The sequence below is a fragment of the Centropristis striata genome, chromosome 16 (genome assembly GCF_030273125.1).
Source record: "Centropristis striata isolate RG_2023a ecotype Rhode Island chromosome 16, C.striata_1.0, whole genome shotgun sequence".
Lineage (NCBI taxonomy): Eukaryota > Metazoa > Chordata > Actinopteri > Perciformes > Serranidae > Centropristis > Centropristis striata.
The window spans coordinates 18,850,288-18,878,134 of NC_081532.1; the positions used below are offsets into that span (position 1 = coordinate 18,850,288).

Genomic DNA, 27,847 nt, shown 5'->3' on the forward strand with positions numbered 1-27,847 from the left:
AAATGCTAAATGTTTTTTTTATTTATTGCAGTGAGACTTTGATCCAGAGCATACAAGATTTTCATATTCATTGGAGGCCAACATTTTTCTTAAATTTTAGACCAAAGGGGCAGTTATTTATAACAACACAACAATATAAAGAATGACATTTTAAAGCAGCTACAACAACCTGAGATATGCTGCCGCTCACATAAGGTGCACATGAGTAATTGCTACATAATCATGAAAATTACACAAATTAATTATTGCCTTCACCATGGAACTATGGCTTAGACGTCCTGGCAAACATGTAACAATATGTAACATATACTTTTTAAGTTGAACCCCCCCCCAAAATAACATATATTCTAATAGTATCATCAAGTAACATGTAAATTCTAGCTGTAAACTGCTAGGTTTTTTCTGTGTGTATTGGTTGTTCCTGCAGAACTAATTGAGTGCACAGAAAAATGTAGTGGTGATACAACCCTTCACTCATCCAAATTTGATCAGGTATCTTGTTTATCAAGTATCTGATTAAGCAGCTAATGGAGCTCGCAAACATAACTTTCTATTATAAGTCCAGACTCTCTCCCTGATATGGCTTCTAAGTTTGTATATTTGACCTAAGATCCACACTCCAAGCTCCACGAGGACACTGCAGCCCCCAGTTTTTTAGAGTTAAGGGTACATTTAAAAAAAAAAAAAAGACCTGACGTCCAGAAGTGACCCGTCTTCATATCGGTCTAGCAGGGCATCATTTCTGGATCCAGCTTGCGTTTGTGATTGCCTCCAGACCAGAGTAGCAGCCTGTCCAGTCTGACCAGTTCCTTCCCCAGTGGAGTGGACAGTCTGCTGCCAAACATCTGGTTGGTGGTGTTGGGGACGCGGTCAGAGAAGAGCGGCACGTAGCTGGGAAGAGGCTCCTCTGACTTCAGCTGCCCCTACAAACACACAGGGGTCATGACAATCAGCTACATAATGGCTTACAGATAAAGCTGATGTTAGGTACTGAGGTACAGTTCTTAATTTCACTTTTTTTCCACATGATTCGTCTTACCAGCTGATCATAGTTCCTGAGAAAGTTCCAGTTCTTCTCCCTGTGAAACACAATGTAGGCTACTGGTTTAGTCTATATAGCTTCAATATACCAATATGAAGTGCCACATCTTCACTAGACTCCAGATTTTTCAATTTCATATTGCACAAATATTGCACATTATTAGTGAAAAATACTTCTATACCTCTATTGTATGAAAGTTACAATAAAGAGAAACATCTTGTATCTTCTTCTTGTGTCATTCTGCCACTAACCATTCTTTGACTCCTCTCCTCTCACTGCACACCATCTCTTTCCACACTTGGTCCTGTTTAACCGGGTCACTCCGGTCCATGTTCAGCTCCGCGGACACCGCGTCTCCTCTAGCGTGGTGCGCCCGGTCCGCCGGTGGTGGAGGCTGGGTTGTTTTCGGTCTAGTCCCGTTGGCTCGTTCCGGTAACCGGTAGCCCGCAGAGGACACACGCCGGACAGTGTTCAAGTCCATTTTTTGTCGTAACTAACTAGGTTTTAAAAGTGGTTGAAGGAAAAGTGAGCTGAGTGTGAAGAGAAATCACTGCCAGGACTGAAGAAGTTTTGTTTACGTTGCCATGGAAGCGGCGTTCCGGTAATTATACTGCCTCCACCAGCTGAGGGTGAATAACAAGACTTTCACAATAAAATGTAGCAGGTCTTAATTTACATACAATACGTAGTGTATTATATTATATATAGATTGTATATTCTATATAACATATTTGTATTATAGCCTATTATTATTAACAGTGGTGGAATGTAACTAAGTACATTTACTCAAGTTCTATAATTAAGTAGCCTACTTGTAGACTACTTTACAAACAGTATTAATTTATATTTTTTATATGAAAGCAGTGGCGGACGGGGGGGGGGGGGGGGGGGGGGGGAATATTGGGCGTGGTGAAAACTAGAGGAAGTGCCTTATTGGCTGCCACTTTTCATTTGCATGCAAAAAATGAATGGGTGCCCTCTAGGGTGCCCCTTCATATAATAAATAATGATGTGCCCTCTAGTGCAAAAAACTCGATAATGTGCCCTAATGAATGCCCTTCTAGTGCTATTCTGCCCTTCTGGTGCCATGGTGCCTCTCTTAGGTAGCCGAGGAACGGGTAATGTGAAAGAGGCATTGCTTTCATGTGGCATTGCTATGAGAAACAGCTACATCGAGTGGTACTAAAATCCGCAATGGATAACAAAGCAATGGCATAGCCCTGGACCCCCCTAGACGGTTGGTCGATGGTTTTAATCGTCAGTACCATATCATTAATTACTTTGATCTGGATTTCCTTTTAACTTAATGCTAATCATAATCAAGGATGAGGACTATTTCATCATACATCATGCATAGCTTTTTGTGCGTTGGTGGGGCCCCCTGCTGTGCAGAATGTGTTTTTATTTTTTCGCCCCTGCCCTATAAACAGTCCGCCACTGTATGAAAGGGATAAAAGATAATAACATAATGCACATTTAAGACAAGTAATTAGTCTGTAGGTTCAGATATATAAGGAAGCTGGTTAAAAATATATTTATTTTATCTATTATAACTTATGGAGAAGGGGTAAGAATTACTTAGAAGTTTGTACTTCTCATTACTTTATGCTTTTCATTTTCAATATTAGTTGTTTGTATGATCTTTCTCTTTTCTCTCTCTCTTTTCTTATATGTTCATGTCATCTTTATCACCTTTGCCTTTGAGATTTCAAAATAAGATAAAAAAATAATCATACATATAAAAGTATTTGTCTATTAAACTTTATATTTGTTTTATTAAGTACACTTTAGGCTGTTGCATGCTGGTCAAGCTCACAAAAAGACACTGGGTTGTCCTATATCACAGGTTTTTGCTTGGTAGATACCAAAATGTATGTAAGCACTGGAAAAGTGAGTTTTTCACAGTATGTTTACTTTTGTGGACATACTGTGAAAAACTGCAAGTGCCACACCGATGTCCCTGGCTGGGAAATAACCATCTGCTGAGCGTGGATATGGATTATGTCCCTGTGTGTGGATTTAGCTCCCAAGACTTTTGCAATAGCTAAATGATGAAGGAGGTGTTGGACTTTAATGTATCCCCATGTTCAGTACACATCTGTGTCACATTGCAGCACTTGCATATATGACATTGCATTTTCTGTTTCTGAGTGGTTTCTGTTAGTTAACTGGGTCCAGATGATCTAAAAGAGCTCAATGAATCATCAAAGTGAGTGTCCCAATCCTATCAATTGTAATAGTGCATTTGTCCTCTCTAAGAGGAATAAATGAGAATTATAAAACTAAATAAAAAAATGTACAGAAGTTGTTTCCTTGTAAATACAAGACACATATCTCAGGATTTTGAAACATTTCTATATTCAAAATAACATTTAATGTGAAAACATTTTGTCAAGAACTATATCGTCACAATGTCAAAATGCCTAAATCATCTCCTCATGACGCCGACCACCTATGGTAAAATCGCCTACATCCTCGGTTGATCAGATCATGTGATTTTATCCCTTTAAGATAATGGCCTATGTCAAGTGTGTGACTTAAGCGGATTTATTATGCCTAAGTCAAAATCAAATGTGACTTAGGCAATTTTTTGAACATGCCTTTGTGACTTAAGCAAGATATGGTAACACTTTATTTTGAAGGTGTCTACATAAGAGTGACATGAGCGTGTCATAAACATGACATGGGATGTGTCATGAACATTAATGACACTTTGAAGTGACATTAATGCTCATGATACTTGTCATGTCATGTTTCTGACAGGCTTGTGTGACTCTTATGTAGACACCTTTGAAAATAAAGTGTTACCATATCTTGCTTAAGTCACAAAGGCATGTTCAAAAAATTGCCTAAGTCATTTATTTCTCTTAAGTTACATAATTTACACACAGTGTTATTACTATGCCAATAGCCATCCTTTGTTACATCCTTTTTGAGTGAAATGATCAATAAATGTCATATGTTACACTTTTGGTGAAGTTTTTTGTGTTTCCTGCAAAACTTGAAAAAATTAGTTAGGCGATTATTTTAACAGGGTGACGATATCATGCTGTTGAAACCGTCATCCTTATTTGTTTTCATTTTATTTTGAAAACCGGAAAAGTACAGTGAACGCCTTTATTCTGAAATCCGATTGCTGAAACAGGAAGTAGCTTAGCTATGTAGGAAACAGTGGGAATAGACGGAAATTAAATCCGCTACTCACTTTCTAGTCATTTTCCCCATGAGCAAATTGAAACGAGCAACAAGGCCAAGGTAATGGAAATCGTTTTATTGTACCGTTAGCCAAACGTGACATTGATGTCTATTTCTAGTCGTAAAGTGCATTTTAAGCAGGTATAACGCCTGGCCCAGTATCTCTGCTACATAACATTACCTCTGAGGAGCTAACGTGAGTGAACATTAGAGAGGCGCTTCATCTCCCTTGGCAACTTTTTCCTGAAAGCATGAGCATAAATGTTTTTCTATTTACCAGGCATATTAATAAAATATACGTACATAGTGTAGTTCTCTCTAAGGCAAGAGCCGGCTTTTTAACATATGCTAGCCGGCTAACAGTTTACTGTCAGCTATCGAACCTACCGTCAGGATAAAAACTGATATTTTAAGAGAGAAGTTGATGTCAAATCTGTTCAATAAGTGTCAGTTGATAAGCTAACAGTTGCCTTCAGCGCTACAAACCTCTGAGAGGAGGGAGTGGTCACTGCTGAATAAGTTAGCTTAACCTCTTCGGCTGTATCACTATAGTTAAAACTAGCTAAATCTAACGTTAGGTTAAATCTCTGAAGTCCAGCAGATTTTGGTTCAAATTTGTCAACTTCCTATGCATCGTTTCTGTCTCTGTTTAGCATCTTTCAGTCTGTCCTTACATCACATGTATGGCTCCTTTTTCTCGACACAAGTTTGGCTATCAGTCAGATTTTTCCAATTTATTTTAACAAAGTATAAAGCTGCCAGGAACCAAAAATATTAACAAAAGACACAGGTGTCTTTGGAAATGTAACTTTTTTTTAACCATTTGTACACACAAAAACAGCAGAAAAAATAACAAATGATAAAACTACAAAATAGTCTATTTGCATGTAAATTGAAAATAGTAATAGTTTCCATTGTAGAAAGAAAATTCACATTTTAAAAATGGTCTAGAAACATAAATGGGACACTGAAAGCTCCTATGATTGCACTTTCAACTGGCTTTCTCAGCTTGTCTACATGTCATATATAAATAAAGTTATTACTGTAAATAAAACGTGTACTTTCAATAAATAGATGGACTCCAGAGGGTTAATACGGGGAATTGATGGCTTAACGGTTGGAATAAGCAGCCCAATATAATATAGCTATCAAACAATATTTGGTGACTATGTTGTATGAGTTTTTTTGGCAGTAAATTAGTTGGTTGCATAGACATGAGACAAATAAAAATAGATGCAGTCAAATAGGTCTACAATCTAAAACAAAAAACATGTAAAGTGATACTATAAAGTACACAGAGATGTCTTGGTACAGTCTGTTTTTTTTAGAGAGTTGCTACAGATGACTGTTGTAAGACTATAATAAAATTAGTTCCAGCTGTGCTTTTCCAGCTATGACAAGTTCAAAATTATTGCTGTGAAAAAAGGCTTTTTAATGAACTTGAGCAGCTTCAAAATGTTGAGATAAAACCAAAACAACATATAATGTATTTTAAGTATGTTGATTTCACTTTGTAATAATTTATTTTATCCAGATAATGAACAGTTTTCCAGACAGGAGTGTCAACCTATCCATGAAAGGGCCATGTGGAGGTGTGCTCCTGCTTAGCTGGAACAAAAACCTGCAGCCACATGGCCCTTTCATGGATCAGCCCGCTCATGCTTGTATGCACTTCCAAACTTCTACAACAATCTTTGTTGTTGTAATGATAGAAGTGCCCAACTGAGAAAATGTCACTGATTACCAATATGGCAGCCGATATACTAAATCTTTGAGCTGGAATGAAAAAAGACCCTGTCTATGTTGATTGTGCACTGTTTTTGTATGACTATGCAGATGTACTCAGAAGGCTGCTTCCTTGACCCAAAAACTTTATTAAAGACTATTTAACATTGTTATTCATCATACATACAATGTATTACATTATCAACCAATTTTAGAATTAATAAATAAATAAATAAATAAAAAAGGAATGGTGCTGTATGTTCACTAGAAGTCTAGTGCTGGCTATTTAAATAAATAATAAATAATAAAATACATCTATGACACCAATCACCCAAATAATCTGCATTATGTTTTGTGAAGTTTTCAAATTGGCACATACAATATTGGAAAACATAAATGCAAAGACCAACAGTCTTTGAAAGGCCAATATTGGCCGACCTATAAAACTGTCGGGCTCTAACTGACTGTGGAAAATAGGGGTAGTTTGTATGTGTGGAAAAAGTAGTCACACTGCATTGGTTGCTAAAATGTTCTGAGCGATTTGTTTGAAATATGTCACAGTATTGTCTCCCCATTAGCTGTGAGGATGAGAACAGGGTGACATCATGGGTCAGACAAACAAGGAGAGGCTTATTTCAGAAGTAGGCCATTGTCCCAAGTCACACTGCAAAGTCCTAATCTCCAGACAGCCTGTCAGTGACCTCAGAGAGGCAGCAGGAACATCTCATAGCACTTTTCAGCAGCATGAAAGTTGGTTATAACAGCTGACTAAAATGACAACTTATGTTCTGTGTTTCACATGCATCAGCTCAGGTATTAGAAATCCTGTTCATGTGGGTTTTTTCATCTGAGATTGGTGTTTGATTTGACGTTTCAAGCAATGTTCATTAGTAAATGCATGCCCTTTGTGGCTACGTGTTTGGCAGATAAAGTTTTCCTTAGAGAAATGGAGACTGAATAGTCTACAGTTACATGTAGTTGGCAAGGTCTCCACACGTCTTCTACCACCCTCGTGCAGTACTTTACTCTGTAAGGGTAAATGGAACACTGAACACCTATTCAGTGTGTGTGTGGTGTTTAAAAAAATCCTTTATGCTTCAGGCTCTCACTTTAAAGTCTTACAATTTTACACTGTCATGCGCAGGACACATGGGACCACGGGAGCCTGAACTGTCCTGGATTTCAATAGAAAGCTGTCAGCTTTGCAGTACGTTATTGGTATTCATGAGAAAGTTCAACTGTTATTATCTATATCTCATAGCACTAAAGCCAACCCATCACACAGCAATTGTACTTGGAAAAAAATAGATTATATAGCCTTACCCACAAAGGCAATTCTTGCGGTATTGCATTGAACATTAAGGCTGAGTGATGTAAACATTTTCACATTTGGGACTTTGACTGCACATAAAACCGTAATGTATGATATAATTATCTCTATTTGGCTGAAAGAAATTGCTTACAAGGCCATGTGACTAGGCCAGTCCCAATAACAACATTTTGTCCAAGAAATAATTGGGATAAACAATATCATTTTCAGTTTAAAACAATTTATAATTATAATAGCATAATAAAGCAAGTACAGACTTTTTCTTTTTTTCCTCTGTGAAACTTGCAGAGAACAGATGAGAGGACAGAAGCAGCGCTACCAGAAATGACAGCAAAACTCTTCTCAGCATAGTTATTTTTTTACTGTTTATCTAGCTTAGACAAAAAAGTGCCTAGACACTACATTGAACCTTATAATGGCTGTGAAAACCTGGATTTTGTATGGTATCATGTTTGCGAAAATGTTGGTGACATTCTTATGTTAACAAATATGGATACAAACACATCAGGCGATATTATATTACATGACCTTGATAACTTTGAGCTTTATAAGTTGCTACTGTAATTATTGTAACAGGCCTACATGTGACAATAACCCTGACAGGTTGTATCATATATTTTCCATGATAAAATCTTGAACTTGTTTATTTTTTAATGTTTCCTCTGATACTGATTTTTTCGACCCAAAATCGAACTGGACTCAAAATAATGTTTTTTATTAGAGCTTTGCTAAGAGTCAATCAAAAAGACAAGGTCAATTGTGCATTCTCATGCTGCTTGAATAGTTCCATTTCCAGAGTTGGGAAGTTAGTTTTCCAACTTTGTTGTGTTCATGTATGTGGAAGCAACATGGATCCTAAATGTTTGATAAAATGAATAACGGGGTGGCTGAGTTCCATTTAGTTGCCTCAGTTTTAGGGTTCCGCTATTGTGTATGCGCTCTCACTGTTAAACTGCCACGATTTACTGGGTCACTTGAATAGAACGGAGACATCATCAATGTTATTCGTAACACCTGTACTTTTCCTAATATGGTGCATAGTTCTGGAGCTTGCATCTTAAATTATAATTACTCTTGGAGACCCTGTTCTAATGGTGTCCAAATTTGAGAATTATTTTTTAGAGAGGTGACACAGGTTAGATTCAGCTACACCTCCCTTCTGGGGCTGTAAGACACTCCGTCTATTGCCAATGGGTGCTTTAGCTGGATGAATGCTTGCTGTCAGGGGGAATTGGACACTGGCCTTTCGGTGAAGGACAGTCATCCTAATCACAACTGCTGCTTTGCTGCCCTTTTACACTGTGTTTGTTTGCACTGTCACCCTGAAGACACAGTTTCTGCGTGGTGGGTCTTATGGTTGACTAGTCAGATTAGGTGGCAGTTAGGTCAGCAGTGCACAGGACTAGAAAGTGAGAGTGACATTCCAGCCGGGGAGAGTCTGAAGTGAGAACCGGCTGTAAATAGCCACTGGACCTGGGAGTGAGGGGATCAACAGAGCGAGGGGTGTTTCTTTGGAGGTCGATGAGGGGACTGCCTGTGCTTGGAAGTTATTTTGAGAGCAGCTTGTTTAGATGTTCTGTTGGACCCAGTCTGTGTCTCTTGATTGCAGCTTAGCTGCACTGGGAGGCTCTCATGGAGATCAACAAGAAAGAGGATAAAGGAGAAGATGACAGTGAGTGTTGGTTGGTTTGGAAGCTTTTAGGCTCAGTGTTGCCTTGCCAGGCTTAGGCCTGTGTGCGTGTGCTTGTCGTTCAACCTCTTAGGGTTTCTGTCCTTTTCCCTAGCCCCCTGTTTTTCTTCTATATTGTCAGACTTTCATGATTCGGCTAGTTGTTAGGCGTATGTTCACCATAAACCTATATTTGTTTTAGTCATCACTGTTTGTTTGGCGGTAAAGTTTTTCTTTGACTCAGATAAAGGCCTACTCGGTCTCTAATTCTCAGGCCTAAATATGTATTTACAAAACATAAGTTTATCAGTTTAAACATCAACCTCTTCAAACCCACATGCACAGGTAGGTTTATGGGTAGGGAAAAGGTTGGGATTAGAACCAAAACAAAGAAGAATTGAGCCAAAGTTTATAACAGAACAATTGTAAAGCTGAAATGCATGTCAAAGGCTTCATTTGAAAGGTAACATCTTCTTGTTTATGAATTGTGCTTGTTAAGCATGTGGCTAAAACACAACTGAAACAATTCAAAAAAGTTTTGGGGTCAAACCCTCCCCCAACCCTTAGCTGTGGGTTTGAAGAGGTTAAATATATTGTATTTGTAACATTTTTAATTGAACTAACTATCAAAGGATTAATAATGTTTTATTTATATTAGACAACAAATCTGGGTTTTATAATCCAGGTGAGATTTACACCTTTATATAATTTTTGTCTAACCAGTATTTTCCACCTTGAGATTCAATCAGACCCAATTTTCTGGGTAACATACAGAGAAGCTCACGGTTTGGGTGGGATGGTGCCAGATAAACCTTCACAGAGTCATGCCTCCTCATAAAATAAGACAAGTTCTTATTGCTTTGTTTAAATTAGACGTACTTGAGTTCTCAGAATAGGTCTTCTAATCTTGTTCTTGCCACAGGCCCTGAGGGGGAGATGACAAAGGAGGATGTTTCAGAGCCTCTTGAAGGGGACACTGTGCTGGGCTGGGCCTCTTCCCATCAGCGGTCGGTTATCCACCAGGTGGCCTCTGCACCCATGCCCAGTGACTGTGGTGAGGATCCACACATGTACACATACAGTTTACACAGTGAAACTGTGTGACAGGTTGACTACCAGCCTTACTGCAGTACTGAACACACTGTGAAAGATTGGATAGAAGCCACTCTACGACTGGAGTTTGAAAAATGTTTTTGATAATGCAGGTGAAATAAACGATCAACTGATGACATATTAAAAATGTTATCGGTGAGTTATGATTGTTGTTTATGAGACCAGAGCACCACTAGGCGAGACTAATCAAGATTAAAGTGGTAATAATCAGTGATGATGATTATTATCCTGACGGGACGAGATATCAGTGAGTCCTGAAACCGCACTCAATAACTGTGCTGACTGATGATTCCAGTTTTAGGGAGGCAGATATCCATTTCTTGCTCACAATTTATTATTGTAATATATCAAGGCATCATTTTTAATACTGTGAATAGTTAAATGCATATTTTATGGCTGAGGTTAACACAAAGTGATGTCACATTTCTTACAGATTGATCTCTGAAATATCAGATTTTCAAATAGCAGGTGTATGTGGTTCCGCTTTTCTTTTTTGTCACCTTGTGCAGTTCAATGTGTGTGACAGAGACTCTACAACTTAAATTACTTATCTTTTCCTAAATACGTTGAAATGGAGTAGAGTGAGTTACAATCAGTTTTTCATTCCAGAATACCATGAATGGGATCATGTGGTCATTAATCAGCATACATAGCTCTTAAATTGGCCCCTGTTATATTTAATACAGTCAGTAAAGCAAATGCAAAAGGTTTGATGCTGGTCAAATTCTAAGTGTTGGTATTCACAGTGAAAGGCCAAGCCCATTTGTTTTCAGCCTCAGTCGGGCTCTCTAATGCTTCATTTGGTTCACGGCATGCCATCCGCTGTCACATCTGATTTCATTCGCCTCTGCAAGCACAGCAAGGGCATTTCCCAAGATTACTAATTTGATTGAATCGATTGAACAGTGTGTTGCAGAAAGTTAATGTACTGCAGAGTTTCACACATCTTCACGTGCATATACAGGTGAAAAAGTAGAGTATAACGCTTTGGATTTCCAGTTCCCAGGTCCAAGGTGAATTCCATGACAGTTAAACTGTGTCTCTGTCATTTTTGTCATCTTCCCACCTCCAGAGTTCTCCTTCTTTGACCCCAGTGAGCCGCAGTGCAAGGAGGTTTTATTGGATCCCAGCACCACCATACCAGAACTGTTTGCTGTCCTCAGACAGTGGGTCCCCCAGGTTCAGAAGAATATCGACCTCATCGGCAATGAGGTAACGCCTCATTTTTTTAAAAATAGCATTTTTCACTGTCTGTGTGTCTGGTAGTTAGTGGAGGCCCTGCCAACCCACCCCCAAACCACCTCCACGCAGAGTTACACAGAATAGCTGCAATGCAGTAAATTGTGCAGGGAAGCACTTGTCTCAAGGGTAAAAAAGGGAGATTATTTTCTCTCTCTCACTTAATAACCGCTACCCTTGAGAAATAAATGCCTCGTTTCGATGTCAGTTTGTGCAACAATTCTCGTCCCAATTTAAAAATGAGTAGAGTCATAAGAGGCCCAGCTTACTTGTCATTCATCAGATCAGTGCCCTGTAGTTTCACTTTATAGCCTATTATGTAATATTTCTGCACAGTGACACTAGCGGTCCCTAGTGACACAATGCACATGTTGTGTTTGCACAGATCCTAAAGAGAGGCTGCGGTGTAAATGATCGAGATGGTCTGACAGATATGAGCCTCCTGCACTACTGCTGCAAGGCCGGGGCGCCGGGCATCGGTAAGTACATGCAGGAGTGTTGAATAAACACCCTCAGTTGGGCTGTAAAAGTGTGTACACATCTACTATATCTGTGTGTTAGTTTATTTATCTTGCTAGTTTGACCACCAATCACAATCCTGTATGACTGTAAACACTGCTATTCACCAGCACTTCTTCAGCACAATGTCTGCAGATGGTATACGGTCTGTTCAGACACTCATCCCTCCTATGTTCCTCAGGTGATGCAGAGACAGCAGCCAGCTTTGCCCGGCAGCTCCTTGCCCTGGGCGCTGATCCCAACCTTCGCTCACGTTGGACTAACATGAGAGCCCTGCACTACGCTGCCTACTTTGACGTGCCCCAGCTCATCCGGGTGGTGTTGCAGGCCTCCCATCCTGGAGGTGAGAGCAGAGCTTCAGTCAGAGGAGAGCGACAGAAGGTTGACCTGCAGTCAGTCAGGGCAAACATTTCTATTTAAAAAGATAATAAACTAACTGCAGTGGCTAGTCAGTAATTTATCCTTTAGCGTAAACATATGATGTTTCTAGCTTATTTGTGTGCCTACTGCAGCTACATTTGATCCAATCCAATACAACAACCCTGCATCGCAGCCTGATTTTATGAAGCCTACCACTTCAAGTTTTTTCTTGTAGGTGTAAGTCGGAGGTGTAAGGTGTAATTTTATTCCATGGAGGTTGTAGTTTGTGGTGCTTTTGCATTATGTGCTAAGAATTTTTAAATTCTGTCCTCCTCCTTTATGTCAGTGGATTACTATGGTGTGCATTTATTGGCAACTCGCTGTATACAGACAATGATGATGCAGTGTGGATAGACTTGACAGTGGCAGTAGGAGTTTACTGCACATTGATTGCATTTTTTAAAATGATCACTTATTCCACATAAGTATGGAGTCCAATTTATACAAATCAGTTCTCTGCAGGCGAAGCCTTGTTTTGATGGTGTTGGAATTTAGGTGAAACAAAGAATAATGGTGAAAGCATTGTGCACTGTCATGAAGAAGGACCCTGACTGAAGGTCTCCTTCAGTTAATGTACAGTATATTGCTTCTAAAGAAGTGTCCATACAAATTGCTGCACAGCATACAAAGCTGTTCAGGTCTTTGCATTGCTCTGCATGAAAGCTTTGTAAGTAAAAACACCCCAAATAAAGACAAGGAGCAGGCTCAATAGCCGATATGATCAGTTGAAAAGTGCCTTGCACTGTCTTGATAGTCTTTGAGGTTGGAAAGGGACATCCCTTGTTCTGGTTATTGACTGTTGAAAAAAACTTAAGTGCATATATGTGTATATATATATATATATATATATATATATATATATATATATATATAGCACCAAAGAGGACCCTTTAGATTTTACTAGATCTGTATCATAAATGTATAAAAAAGTGTGGCTACTGAACAACAAAAACTCATTGATCTGTGAATTATTTACTCCAATTGCTAAGAACCTTGAATAAAAATAAGCAGCAATCATTTGCAATCCTTTTCAAACCTACATTCACTTGCTTACAGTAGAAAGACAAGATATACACAATTGGATGCATTCTGTTTTTGTTTACGTTTGTCCCCCTTCTTTGGAATCAGGGTTTTAATTACTATCGAGAAAGGGCAACAAGGGTTGTAAGAGGTCACGATATGCGTATTTAAATACCCTGAGAGACCGGAAAAATCGAAGGCCTTGTTCGTGACCACCTTTGGCCCTGATAACAGCTGCCAGCTGCTGTAGTAGCGACTCAACAATGCACCAGGGTCCTGTTCACAGGTGCAGGTTTGCTGAGTTATCTGGCGGGTCTTTCTTCCAGTCCATGTTGCAGTTTTGATGGGGTTCTGGATTTTACTCAACAAATCTGAGATAACTCTGTAAAGCCGGTATAGCTGATTCATGAACAAACTTTTTCTCCTTACAACTTTTACATGATATGCTCTATAGATTTCATTATTCAAAAAACCCAACAGCTCTGCTGGCGTGGTGGAACTTGAACTCCCAGTACTTATGATCATGTCAAATCAAGTCTATTCTCAGTGAGGTGTGATAACGTTTATTTGTATATAGTAATATTTGTGTGTCAGTGTCTAAATTTGAGTAACTATTAGATAATGATGTAAGACAATGCATAACCATCCCACAGAAACATCCTCCTGATTGCCTTTTTTTTGTGTAGAGGTAGATGCCACCTGTAGTGACTTTGACTTTGGCACCGCCCTGCACATCGCTGCGTCCAACCTGTGCATATCGGCTGTCAAATGTCTGCTGGAGCTGGGAGCCAACCCTGCTTTCAGAGTAAGTGACTTTGTTTTCTCACATACACTCGCATGCAAGTTTGACTGTCATGACTGTTTGTTGAACTTTACACAACTTCTGTCACAGAATGAAAACTCAAATGTTCAGATTGTACCTTGGTCAATGAAATAATAATGATAATAAAAAAAGTGAAACAGTCCATTTTCTATCTACTCTTGTTTGTGGCACTTGGAGTTGGTGACCATATTTGACCAAATCAATTTGCTTTGGATAATAGTGTCAGCTAAATTAATGTAATGTTGACAAATTTAACCATTTCATCCAAACTATTATTACATTTAATCCTATACCCATATTTAGTTACAAACTCAGTAAAGTTCTATATGAGGTACTAACTAATAATTGATGTACTTAACCATCGCAAGAGCCATGCCTTTCTCTTGACATTTAAATTTTCCCTCAGATTAAAATAAATAGTCTTTCTTAAGCAGCACTATCAATGCATTTTAGTTCAATAAAATGGTTCCAAGCCACTTTGATTTATTTATCACTTCATGACACACAATCCTATCCCAGTGATCAACAGGGATGCAAAGTGGGACGGGTCCTGTGGCCCCTTCTCTTCTTCCTACCAACCTGCTTCCCGTGTTTTGCTCTGACTACACCCATCTTCAAACTTGGCCTTCATTTTTATCTCCTACAGCCCTGCAAAGTTTTGTGATTGTGTCTTGGATGTATGTGATGCCATCACCTCGACAAAATCTGTTCACAGATGGATATATCACCTGGCACAGTACTCAAAACCTGTTATGTGGTAGATCCAGCTACAGTAGTATAACAGTGTCTCCAGGTCCACACCTTTTACATAATGCATTCCAATACAACACCTCCACCACCACGAACCACAGTCCTAAAAATGTTACTGAACTTTTCTGATACTCTCAGCCAAAACTGAACATTATAAACTTCGCAAAAGTTGTTTGTTTCGTGGCTGTTGTATTGGATTTTGTCAGACTGTGGGTGTTCATGATACCGCTCCCGCCCCCCGTATTTGCTCACAGATGTCATCAATCAGGGCTCACTGGAAATAGAAAATTCACTCCCACTATTTTCCCACCATCACATTTACAAAGCCCTTCTCGGTGATGTAAACCTGGCTCCTTTATTTACTGCATTACAGAATTACATCAATTTGATGGAGACCTTTGCACAAGAAGTCCTTATGACCAGTTAAAAAAATAAAACGGACTCCAGTCTTGCGAATCCTCCCTCAGGCCTCACAATTATCCAATTACAGATATTCTGTCCTTTTTGCATTTTCTGGCTCTGCTGGCAGATGACACCACCCCAAAAAAGCTTAGATCTACCACATGGAGCATCTCTCAGTTCTCAGTCTGTCTGCATTGTGCCTCTCAGTTGCAGTCATTTAGAGCCTTGTTTAAGGGCTTTGTTGAACAGCCCTCATCAACTGCTCCTTTGAACTGAAGGATGTACAGCAGATTCCCAGCAGATGGTGATGTGGCATTGAGACCATACACTCTGGCATAGCCTATAAATTAAATTGAAAGTTTCTACCCATGCTAGAATTCTCAATATGCCATTATATCCTTAATATTAAACATATGTTTTTTTTCAGATGCATTAAATCTCTTTCTGAAGAGAAATGGTGCCTGTTCTTTGTGTGTGCTAACTTTCCCACTGGAGGTCACCAAAGCACTGCACACCATAATCCAATAATTCCTATACTCCAAGATGAATGCAGAGGTTCTATATTTTTTTTTTTATCATATGAATGCTAAGCTTGGAGAGCACATAAACACTGGTTGATATGAACCTGCTTGTTTTTTTTAACCCTTTATTTAGAGATTTTCTAGGTCACAGAAATGGAAGCTTGTTTCTTATCTTTCCAAGCTAAAGTTTAAACTCCACCGAGGGAAGATTATTTTCTGTCTACTTTATTATTTATCAAGTCTTTGCTTCCAATAAGCCCCAGAGAAATGTTGCATCAGTTATACAAGTTCTGATATTGCTATTCCTTTTTTCTCCTAGTAGTAATCCTCTTCATAGCTGGAAAGCAATATGTTTACTGTGACCAAAACCATTTTAGTAGAGGTAAAGAAAAGCATATAATTTATCACTGTATCACTGTTGGATATATTTTGTTATTCTCATTGATCTTTATTGTATGTCAATGCTCTTATCAAATTGTGTCACTTGCATGTGAAAAATGTTGGTGGTGGCTGACACTGGAGTATAAAGAGATCATTTCAGATTAAAATCTTTTTGAGTAAAGGTCAGATTTGGATCAGGTTTAGTTTGATATTTCTCTTGTGTGGCTCAGCAGAAGTTCTTCACATAAAACCTTGTATTTGTAGAACGTTTTAAGGAAATGGAAGAATACAAACAATACTGCTGGCCTTTCATGCTTCTCTTACCTTACATGTTATATCTAAAGCAACCCAATCAACTTTCATTGAGTTGCAAGTTGTTCCAATGGATTGCTTACTTCCAGTTTCAGATTTGAAACCACTGCTGCTGAAACTCTATTTGGCATGTTTGCTGGATTTTTGATGGGCAGTAAAGTCATCTCCATAATGTTTTCCTGGCAGGCAAATCTGCCATGAACTGTATACAGTACAAATGTTTTTGAAAATGTATAATATCTTGTTCCTTTTTGTTTAACCAACAGATATATAACATTTCAGTTTTATCATCCATGTAGTTTTGGAATTAATCAATTTTACTTAAAGTAGCGACTTCTCGATTCCATAGTTGAATCGAATCGATCGAAGCTTGGTCTACATTTATCGAACTGTTTTGCATTGCAATATATTGAGATTTTTCCAATATTCTGTCCTCTATATATGTAAGAGATATATACAGTAGGACTAAACATTAAAACATTGTCTGTAACTGTTCCCATGAGCTCACAACTTGATGAAAATATTTCTATAAATGTATCTTATTACAAAACTCGCATGATGTATGTACTAGAAACTCATTTTTCATTGTTATAGATTTTAAGAAAATCAGAATCTATCCTTTTATACTGTTGGAGACAAAAAATGACTTATTTATCTCGCAAAACCAGTGGTCACATGTCTGCAAATCTGATGAGTAGATTGAATATTATAAATATTAAAAAATAAGCATTGTTTTAGTACAAAGACTCCCCATTAAACTGAACAGTTCTTTCCTTGAACCAGTCCTGTGAAATAGTGTCTCAAAAGATGAGCTGTGAAGAGATGAAGTTATGTGTACACTGGCTCACTGTTATTGGGAACAATAATGTGAACAACAACACTTTGCAATGAAAAGCGAGCTCCTGTTTGATGTTTATCAAAGACCACTTGTTTTGTTGCTGGAGGGGATGGTGAACACATGTGGGCCCCAGTTATTCCAGCACAGTAGTGCCCAAAGAGGTCCCCACCACCTCCACAGCCGTTTCCTTCTACCTTCACTTACTTCACTCTTGCTGACTCTGTCTCAACTCTCACTGACTTTAGTCTCTTTGAGCTACTTGACTAAACCCCCATGCTGTGTGGAAGCTGATCAGCTGCTTTAAAACACAAAATGAAGGGGTTCTTCTGGGATCACAGATGAGATTAAAGCCCGGCATCCTCGTTACAGAAGTAATAACTCAATTTTTGGATAATGGCAGCAAAAATAAAGGTTGGGTTTTGATGCCTTGGCAGCCTGTCATGAGGTTGATACCGCATTTGATATTCATCAATATTGATCATTTATATTACTTGGCATTCTGGGAAATTAAAAAAAAAAAAAAAAAAAAAAGTTGGCTGAAATTCACTTGTTATTCATCATTTTATCATCGATCTTCTGTGCTTTTTCCTTGTCTGTTCCAACAGAATGAAAAAGGGCAGTGCCCAGCAGACGTGGTCCCTGACCCGCTCGACATGCCCTTGGAGATGGCAGATGCAGCCGCCGTGGCCAAAGAGCTCCGGACTTTGCTGAGACAGGCTTTACCCCGACCCAGCTCCCCTTTGTCCCTCACACTGCAAGGCCAGTCCCTTCCTGTTCTCTCCGATAAAGCCAGGATACAGCTGGCCACCATGGGAATCCGACTTGGTGACCGCGTGGTGATAGCTGGACAGAAGGTGTGTGGTAGGTCGCTATCAAAAGGCAGGAACTATTATAAATATCTTTAATCCTTTGATTGCAGTAATTCAGTCTTGCTTAAAGCTGTGCCAGCATTTCTACTTAAATATCCCCTTTTGTAATTTCCCATGTCTCAAAGTTGTGCAAATTCAAAATTACTTTATCAAAAACTTTGAGGATCAGTTTTTTTTTTTTCAATTTTAAAAGAATTTACACTTCTACCGTTACAGGGAGAACATTTGTGAAATTAACTGAATCAATTATTAACCCATTATTACATTTTACTAAGAGTGAAAAGTAGGGGTGTAATAGTTGTTCTTCAATTGCACAGATGGTTCAGACCTCAATTTTTGAGCCCCAATTAGCTTTTTTTTTTTTTGCATGAGTTTCTGGCCTTTATTACATCAACTACAAAAACACTCCGGGAATACTAAAAAACACTTTCATAAAGTTCCAAACTGAACACAAATGACTTGGATAATTAAATAATAACTTGTCAAATTATCACATTGTTCCTAACCAAGGAAATGCACATTCTTTCCTCTCTATAGAATAAACAGACAGGACCAGTGGGGAAATTTCACTTAGAAGCTTTGGGGTGTTGAGTCTATAGTTTGGGGACTACTGAGAGGACCCTCCTCTCTTCCTCTAGAGGTCTTTGTCAGATTTAACATCTGAACGGCAGAAACACGACACAATCAGTGGTTGTTGTGCTGTTTGCAGTTTCAGAACCATTACACCACCAGTGAAAATGTTTAGGTAATTTCATCAGAGATCCTAATCTTATATGTTTGGAAAGTAGTACCAAGTAAAGCCAATGCGTAACTGCCTTAAACCTGCATTCCTTTTAATGTCCAACAAGTTGGTTGCAAAAATATGTCAGTTTTTTTATACAGTCAAGATCACTTGATTTATAACCTCAGTGAACATTCTCATATTGAGTTTATGGTCTCAGTCTCTACTTTTAAGTCTTCTTCCGTACAGCATTAGGTTAATTTAGTAAATTATACATAAATTATGAAAACACACAGCCCACGTGTGTTTTCATCTTAGAACTTTGACCCTTTCACAGTATGTTTACGCATCATCCACATTAGCTGATGTTGCAGTGTCATTCCAGCTCCTGCTCCGTTTTGCGCATGCACTGATTGCAAACAATACCTGTATGGTGACAGTCAAAAACAAATACTCCCATAGGGGCGTCCCGGTGGCTCACACTGATAGAGCGCGTACCATTAAGGCTGAGTCCTTCCTGCAGCGGACCCGGGTTCAAATCCGGCCTGAGGTCCCTTTGCCGCATGTCCTCCCCTCTGTCTCCCCCTTTCTATCTATCACTTTCAATAAAAGCAAAAATGCCAAAAAAAAAAATCTTTAAAAAAACACAAATACTCCCAATGGGTGATCATAACGATTATGTCCACTTCTGTGGTTCCCAAATCTTTCATAAGCAGGGCTTAAAGGGAAACTTGCTCTGTGTCACTGCAGTGCAGGCGCTACATGCAGATGAACGGCGCCCATCTTCCTCCATGTAGCAGCAGCCGGAGCCCAGCGCTCCCTGTCTGCCAGTTAAAGCCTCCCGCATGATGTTGCAAAACATCGCTGCAGTGACACAGAGCCTCTGTGGGGAGGATGACACTAGTCCAATCCACCCCCCTTTGTAGAGGAGCCAGACCAGCCAGCATGAGTTTTTAGTGCAGTGACAAGAACACAATCCCTCAACAGCTTCCCGTCCTACAAACTGTGTGCACCAGGCTAAACTGGAAGCACCTCGGTTGGGGAGTGAACGGAGTCCCTGCAGTTATCCAAATGTTTACATTAACAAAGCTTTTCTCTGTGTATTACTACAGAGACATTACAGGAGGGGGAGCAGACTCACTACTGCAAACACAGCACAAATATAGTTACTCAGTGGCACTGAGCAGATTTTTGTTTGCTTCTATGAATAAAATGTTGGAGGTGAATTTCTGCCATCTTCTTATTCAGAGTTGGAAGTGAATGCACAGATCTTTTTCTCGGTGGGTTTATTGATTGAATTGTTATATCTTAGCAGCTACTGTGCTAACAATACCTTGTAAAATTAAAATGTGCAGCATAGATGACTAGTAAAAAATAAAAAACAGTGTAAAAGGATTGATACACAATCAGCCTTGTGCCAGTAGCCGCATCACATCAGTGCCATGCAGCTGTGCTGTGGTTTATCCTAAACAAACACAGAAGCTTTGGTTAATTTTTCTGCAATTATTTCATCCCTCAACCAAGAAAAAATAGTTTCCAGTTGCTAGGCAACACCCTTTTGGCATTCCTCCAGCATTCAGGGTTATGTTTGACAGTTCATTCTGGCATATCATCAACATTTATCTGAGCATGTTTAAGTTCATCCAACTCCAATTGTGATTCTGTTAGATGTCTGGTGACAGTTTTTAAATGTTCATACTCTTCCTTTTTGTCTGTGGATCATCCTGTTCTTGAACCTCACACAACCAATGCTGTGCACAGCTGTCAGTGTTAGCTAAACTATGTTGGTTTATTATTTGTTACTGGGAAAAGGGTAATGGGCTCATCAAAATGGATGCATATATAAATATAGTGCTATTACGGAACTACTTCAGTGCATCCTTTTGTTTGCACTATAAGTATTTAGTCCAGTCAGCAGGTAAATACAGTATTTGTTCTAAAAATGTCTTTAAAACATGCACTTTACTGTGAATCACTGTAGCTGGTCTACATTTTTGCATGTGCACGATGAGGTGTTTTCCAGCAGTTGCTGCTTTTAAGATTTTTTTCTATCTTCTGTACAGTTCATTAAACCCGTCCTTAACTATGAATTTAGGCCAAAAATGTCACCCAACTGTCAAGTTTGCCCAATACCTTCATGTAATGCAAAGAAATACTTTGCATCAACCTAACCACCCGACTTCAGTGTGGTGGTGTAAGCCATGTGTAATCCTTTTGACAAGAAGCATGCTTTGAAAGCAGAGGAGATTTAGCCCCACAGGTCAAATAATTTACTGTTCTCTAACTATGTTCATGGCACAGTTCGACTTTGTCAATTTCTTACACAGTGCTCCTGCTCCAAAAAAGCAATGACAACCCCAGAAATCCGTGCTAAATTTTACAAAACCGGCCTTTTTCCAATGACTGTTGTGTGCCTTCAGTCATCAGGCTGACAGCATGAGCTCAGTCCACCCTGAATTTGCATAGTGATCCAACAAAGCAGGCGAAAGAGACATCCACTGTTATGCACAAAACCTTCAGACACCTCTGTTGCAGTCGTTGGTGCTTCAGCTTCACGAGTACGTGCCCAGATGCTTGCTTGAGTAATATCCATAACATCCTTTTCTCTCTTCACTTGCAGCTGACTTTGCACTTAAGGTTGACATTTCCCGTCTCTACCAAGAACCCCAAATACCTGAGATTAATATGACCAAAAGCCTGTAACTTTTATGGGCACCTGAATTCCACAAAGCCTAAGGTTACTCCTATCCTCAGTATGACTAATTGTTGTGCTAGTCTTTGCAGTTGCATCAGTCATACTAAACACAAACTGCTGTTTCCACATCTGCTGCTGCACTTTTCATCATAACTCTGTCCAATAATATCGTCAACACAGGTTAGGAAAATACTGAATGAGACAGTGGTTGCCCAATCATTTGTTTTCTTTTGTCCACATTCCTTCTTCATAGATGGATAAATTAAAGTGTTCTCACTGTTCACGCTCTGTTCTGCACTTTCGGCACTGGCACCAGTTTTTTACACATTGGTATATTTGCTAAATTTGTTACGCCTGTGCTGAAAGCGTGTGGCAGTATTTACGAGACCAGACTACCAGAGTCATTCAAAATGGCAAATAATGATGTTGGTATTAAAACAAAAGGGAAAATACAGTTGAGACACTTCATGTCATCCTTTAGACTGGACAGGAGAGCCCGATTACACAGGGATAAGGTTAGAAAAACATGTTATAAAACATGAGCTTGTAGTTGAGATTAAGTGAAATTAATTCTTACAGTTTTTCCTTTACTTGTAGTGCTGTTATTAATATAGATTATTATGATGTTAGTTGCCATGTAGTGGATTTTCTTTAGTAACCGTACAGGTCATGATATCTGAAAATAGCTTGTGGTGCTCAAGGGATCAAAAAATACATGAAGTGAAAAAACTGAGTGCCATATAGTTCCATTACATTCAAGAGAAGTTAAAACCCGGAGGGATCCCAAACATTCAGCAACTCCCACCAAAAGCATCAAGATAAATAAATCATGTAAGAGTAGAAATATGTTTTTTGTTTTTGGGGTTAACATTCCTTAAGTTGAAATGTTTCTTGATGTCTTGAGTTAGTTCTTGTTTCTTCATTCATTGTTTCTTTTTAAAACTTAGTTGTTTTTTTTAATTACCTCCATACTAGTACTCAACTTGACCAGTTGTTTTTACTCCTCACCACTTGAGGCTGACTTGCAGCATTATATTGTACATACTCAGCTTTTCATTTAATCACACTGGCTAAAGCAACCATTGAAACCAATAAATTCAGTGTTTTGGAGAAATAATTAATTTGAACAAAAGAAGGTGTAAAAGCCTCTTAATTTCTCTTCCATTTGAGTAAAGCTATCTCAGAGTCATTTAATGAGTGTGCTTTTATTTCTGCAGATCGCTGAAAACAAATAAGTTGCTATACAGTGGCACTATGAAACACTTTTCTTGACCTCTGTGGCATAAAACCTGCTTTCATTCTACCTTTTCTCACAGATCTCGACAATTGATGCTTATTATATCAGAGTGCCTTTTTGTACTTTCATGACTGAGGAATGGAAGTTAAATGGAGCTTTAAAATTGTGTGATGTTTTCGAATTTACGGCCATGAGAGATAACACGGACCTTTTAATGCTTTAAAGGAAGTGTGAATTTTAAAATAAGTTGAAAACAACTTCCCTGGCTCAGGATGCTTGTCTGAATTTGCTCCACCTGTCTGTCAATGTAAACACTGGCTTAAAGGCTTTTCAGACTTACCATGCAAGTGCTGTACATGTAGCTCGCAGAAAAATCAAAGGCAGCTGTTGTAGGTACAGGGTGAACTGTTTACAAAAAGGATGTTTCTGCTGTTAGTGCATAGCGATGGAGATGGCCTGTACCTCACCTTTAGCTTTGCATTAACCTAACTGCAAAGAACATTTTTGGTGGAAATAGATTGAAAGCAGCAAGTCTTAAAGCCTTGAGAATCTTAGAAACCTAATCATGCCATATAGATCCATGTCTGTTCGTCACCACAAGCTTACATGTAATGCTACCTATATATCAGAAGACTACAGGCTCACACGGCTCACGTCTAAAGACAAGTGTTTAGAGTTTTTAGTCCCAGCCTAGTCTCGGATTGAAATTTTAGAAAGACTGTTAATTTAGCAGGGTAACTACTTACAAGACTACAACTAGATTCTTTTAGCATTTTTTCCTACCATGTATTTTTCCCCTATCATGCTCTTAGTAAAAACTCACAAATGGAGGAGAAGCAGCTTTTGGCTCCAGCTGCTCTAGTGTGTGCAGTGGTTTGTGTTGAAAAAACAACAACAAAAAGAAGAGGAGAAGACGCCACAAAATGCACCTCCACAAAGCTGAAAAGGGGTTTCTGTTTTTCTGACATGGAAAGTTGACTATTTTACAGTAAAAATAGATATAAGGAAGAAGAAAGGAAAGGAAAATTTAGAAATGAATTCATGATATTCATTCATGTCCTATTTAATTATTATTATTATTGTTTAATTGAATATATTTATCAGCTCTATCAACTTTCATTTAGTTAATCATACATTAATCATTGATTATTTATTATGTATACATTTATTTATACATTTTAACTGGGTCTCCTTACTGTTCTCTTTACTAAGAAACAGCGCCCCCAAAAATCCCGCTTGTAGCCGTAAATATATGACATCACTATATTTTTATTTAGGACTGAGCTTACTAGCATTATTGTGATGTCTTTTTCCTGTCGAAGTGGTTTTACTGCTTGGTCTGTAACCGGGGACCTTTCCTGTGCTCATTTATTGGTTGTTGATTGTGTTACATCACTGCGACTTGTGATAATATCAAACCCAAGACTAGGAAAAGACTGATATGAAACAGTGAAGATTACTACCTTAAACTTAACGATCGAGATGACGGGAGCGCGCTGTGACTGCAGTAAAACTCCTAGATTTACTAAAGACTTTCAGTTTTTACTCTGGGACCGTGAAAATCTTTTGGTATAAGCCCAGCACACGTCAGCATGTAGCCGACATGGACCCTGGAGAAAAATGTTTTTGATGACAAAACTTTAACCTCATCATGGATGTTTGATACCAGCTTTTGTTCGAAGTAATGGTGACAAAATGAAAACCAATGGCCACCACTTTCAGTCCCAGTTCTTGTGATCTAATCCCTTGAAATCCCTATATAGTCAAGTATTTTTGTGGCTGTAGTCTGCAGAGCCCGTGCTGTTTGGCCATCCAAACTGCACACCAGCGATGCATAGAGATAAAACTATGAGTAAATACTAATTCTAGCCCAGTTGGACATTTGCTGTGAAAGAATGAGCCATTAATAGATTTTTGTGCCACGTTGAGAACAGAATCACAGTGTGCCAAGTTGTAAAGACTGGCTAATCAAAACTCTTATTATCTCCCCAACTAGTTCTGGCACAGTCTTGTGCTTTGATCTCTATTTTCCCTTTTTAATTGTTTGTGTCTTCTGCTGCTTAGGTTCACATAGACACTTGGAAATGTTGTGAGATTCTGATAGGGGCTCTGCCCTCGGCCTAATGCGTGGCATGAAGATGTAATTTCACACGCTGCTCGATGCACTGGCCACTTCTTTTGTTGCATGTCTTCCTTTGTTTTGATTTGTTTTGCACACAGTGTTTATATCTGTTTTGACTGTGTGTGGTTTATAATTATGTGTCCGCAGGTTGGAATTCTACGATTCTGTGGTAGCACTGAGTTCTCTGGAGGACTCTGGGCCGGAGTGGAGTTGGACAAACCGGAGGGGAAGAACGATGGCTCGGTAGCAGGGGTTCAGTATTTCACCTGTCAAACTAAACATGGTAAGTCGTCAAACACATTGACTCCCCCACTCGCTTCATCAATTACTGACATTTATAGGACTTAATTGGCCCAATCAGGTTTCAGCAGTATCTTGTCAAACAAAGGGAATTGGATTCGCCCTTTTTGCCAATAAGTAAATTGAATGTGTTAACATATGTGTAGTGTGTCCTCTGCTGCTGTTTTATTTATTTGCTAGCAGCTTTCACAGTCCGCCTGAGGATCTGAGAGCGGCTGGAAATGCTGACGTTTTTAAACGTAAACCTAGAACCTACTTAATGAGCCCATTTTATTATTATTATTATTAATAATTTCTGTAAACCAGTTGCTTTATTATACTATATTTTTAGTATTTTTGTGGTAAAATTTTACCTTGTTTTATTGTAACTCTTATTTTAATATTTATATATAATATATTTTGTCTTTTACTTATAGCTTTTAAATCTATTTTATTGTTATTATTTTTGTCATTATTTTTATCTTTATATTCTATTCCTTTTTTTTATTGTCTTGCATCCATGCGTGTCTACTAATTTTTGTTTTTAGCCTGTTATGATTTTTCTTGTTCTGTCTTATTGACTTGCGAGTCATCTGTGAGCCACTTTTATCTGCACCAAACTGTATTAAAGGTGCTGTCCAAATAGTTTGATTGACTATTATCACGCTGTATATCAACAATCATCTTCTAACTTGTGTATAATTAAAATCTTTACTTTTCCACAGGAATCTTTGCTCCCCTCTCCAAGATAAGCAAACCTTTGGAAAGACATAAAACCAGCAGCAGAAAGACGTCTACACCCACACGCCCTCCTCGCCGCATTGATGTGTCCCGCATCACCTCAAAGATAAACACAGGTAAAGAACAAGTTGCAAACAGTTTGGCGCACTTTACATTTGATAAAAATGTTAAAAGTATATATATGATGTATCATACAGGAGTTGTTTGAAGTGTTTGTTGAGAGAGCTTTGGGTTTTTTTTTAGCACTGCTCCAGCTGCAGAGTTCTGGCACGAAGTACTGTAAAATTAAAAAAGACGTTATCAAGTCAAAACATAAACTACAAAGGCAGGGAACTTGAATAGCCTGCAGCGTCCTGAGGGCAAAGAAATGTGTAACCTTTTTTGAACACAGGTAAAAATTGTTACAAGGGCAACTGTTTCCTCATGTCACATGTAATCTCATGTACAGTCCCCTGGAGGACACCAGTGGATACATTATTAGAGACCACATATCATGTGGAGAAGAACCGCTGCACCAACCTTATAGAAACCCAAACATTTTGGAGTAACGACATTAGTCAGATGAATGGACTCCTAATATTGCCTGTTAGCTGAAGAAATAATCCTTCAAGTTTGCTCACTTAAGGGGGTTTGGGACTTAGACTTAGAGTACAAGCACCAATAGAAACAGGGGCCTCCTCTTGTCCATTTTTTCATTACCTCGGGGAGGATGTGCTGAAAAAGTCTTGGCAGTAATGGACCCCCATTCTCCACTAACTAGATTACCAGAGTCCACATCCTGTGTAATATTCTTATGATTCTGAACCACTTGTCTGTCACTGCTATCTGGTTAAAGAAAACATATTCTTACCAAAACGCTGTTTAATTCCTCTTAACTAGTGGTACTAGAATTTTCTACAAGCACTGTGTGAATTTATCAGTAGAATATACCTTGGATTGATTGTAAACATTTATTGCCATTTATTGGCAAGGGTTTGAAGTATGGAGGATCCAGAGGGAGACGAACTCTACTGAACGCAAGGGAAGAAGGTCTGGGAAATTGCAATAAAATCCTCAAAATATCTTCTAATGTAATTTGTACTCTGTGATTGCTCAAACTAAATATTTTTTGGCTGCCCATTTTATGATGAAGGTCATCCCTGCTTGTGAAACCAGAACACTGAGGTTGTAACCTCAAGCCAGTGGACTACTTCACTAAGCCAAAGAAGGTCCTGTTGGTCGGATGTCATTGTCTGCACACATTAACTTATAACTTGGCTGAGGGGGCATACACTCACAGCAGTCTTATTCAGTTTTATACATGGAAATCTATAGTATGTATTTGTTGTCTGTATACATTTTTTGTGTGTCCCTTTACATTGACTTTACATTCATCTCTTAATATGTTAGTAAGATATAAAAGAGCAAAGTGTCCATTTTTTTCTGTTAAGCTGGAGACTACAGGAGTTTTTAAATCCTAACAGGTTTTGAAAACAGCTTCCATTATGACCATTAGGAAAATCATCACAGTGTTCTTTTCTCTAATCTGAAACATCTGAAAATGAATGTTGCATCACACACTACAGGATATTTAGATTATCGTGCCAGAGGAAGCATTACACCACCTCAGGTTATCTCTCTCACATGATCTCATGAGGTTGCAGATGCAAACAAATGGAGACTAAACACGGTGCAGCATCCTGCTGGATATTTTTGCAGTGAGGAGAAACACATTTAGAAAGCTTAGAGTGGAGAGACGCTGTCAACATAGGTTGTCTGTGAGAACTGCAGGTGAGATTTTACGGATCCGTTTCTGTCAACAGTGTGATGGCTAATGTTCGGCTCAATGGCTAGAATTTCAAAAATGTTTAATTATGAGGGCATCTGAAAAGTGATCTGTTTCAT

General features: G+C 38.7%; 2 protein-coding genes across 4 annotated transcripts in view; one reads left to right on the forward strand and one right to left on the reverse strand.

The window, feature by feature from the left end:
• Window positions 1-531: 531 nt before the first annotated feature.
• c16h2orf50 (chromosome 16 C2orf50 homolog) lies at window positions 532-1,587 on the reverse strand. The gene is made up of 3 exons (XM_059353755.1): window positions 1,294-1,587; window positions 1,040-1,079; window positions 532-923 (listed from the first exon to the last, which is right to left on the reverse strand). Exons 1-3 carry the CDS (start codon window positions 1,521-1,523, stop codon window positions 726-728), a joined length of 468 nt encoding a protein of 155 aa, XP_059209738.1. The 5' UTR covers window positions 1,524-1,587; the 3' UTR covers window positions 532-725.
• Window positions 1,588-4,197: 2,610 nt separating this feature from the next.
• LOC131988207 (CAP-Gly domain-containing linker protein 4-like) overlaps window positions 4,198-27,847 on the forward strand; it is a 39,449-nt gene continuing 15,799 nt past the window's right edge. For all 3 annotated transcript variants that reach the window (XR_009395864.1, XM_059353280.1, XM_059353281.1), the window contains exons 1-9: window positions 4,198-4,297; window positions 9,884-10,015; window positions 11,147-11,286; window positions 11,699-11,792; window positions 12,014-12,175; window positions 13,959-14,077; window positions 17,905-18,153; window positions 25,091-25,226; window positions 25,948-26,079. Coding sequence is in view for 2 of the 3 variants with exons in the window: in XM_059353280.1 (XP_059209263.1) it covers window positions 9,898-10,015; window positions 11,147-11,286; window positions 11,699-11,792; window positions 12,014-12,175; window positions 13,959-14,077; window positions 17,905-18,153; window positions 25,091-25,226; window positions 25,948-26,079 (1,150 nt within the window). In the remaining variant the exon portion in view is untranslated. The remainder of the gene's footprint in view (window positions 4,298-9,883; window positions 10,016-11,146; window positions 11,287-11,698; window positions 11,793-12,013; window positions 12,176-13,958; window positions 14,078-17,904; window positions 18,154-25,090; window positions 25,227-25,947; window positions 26,080-27,847) is intronic.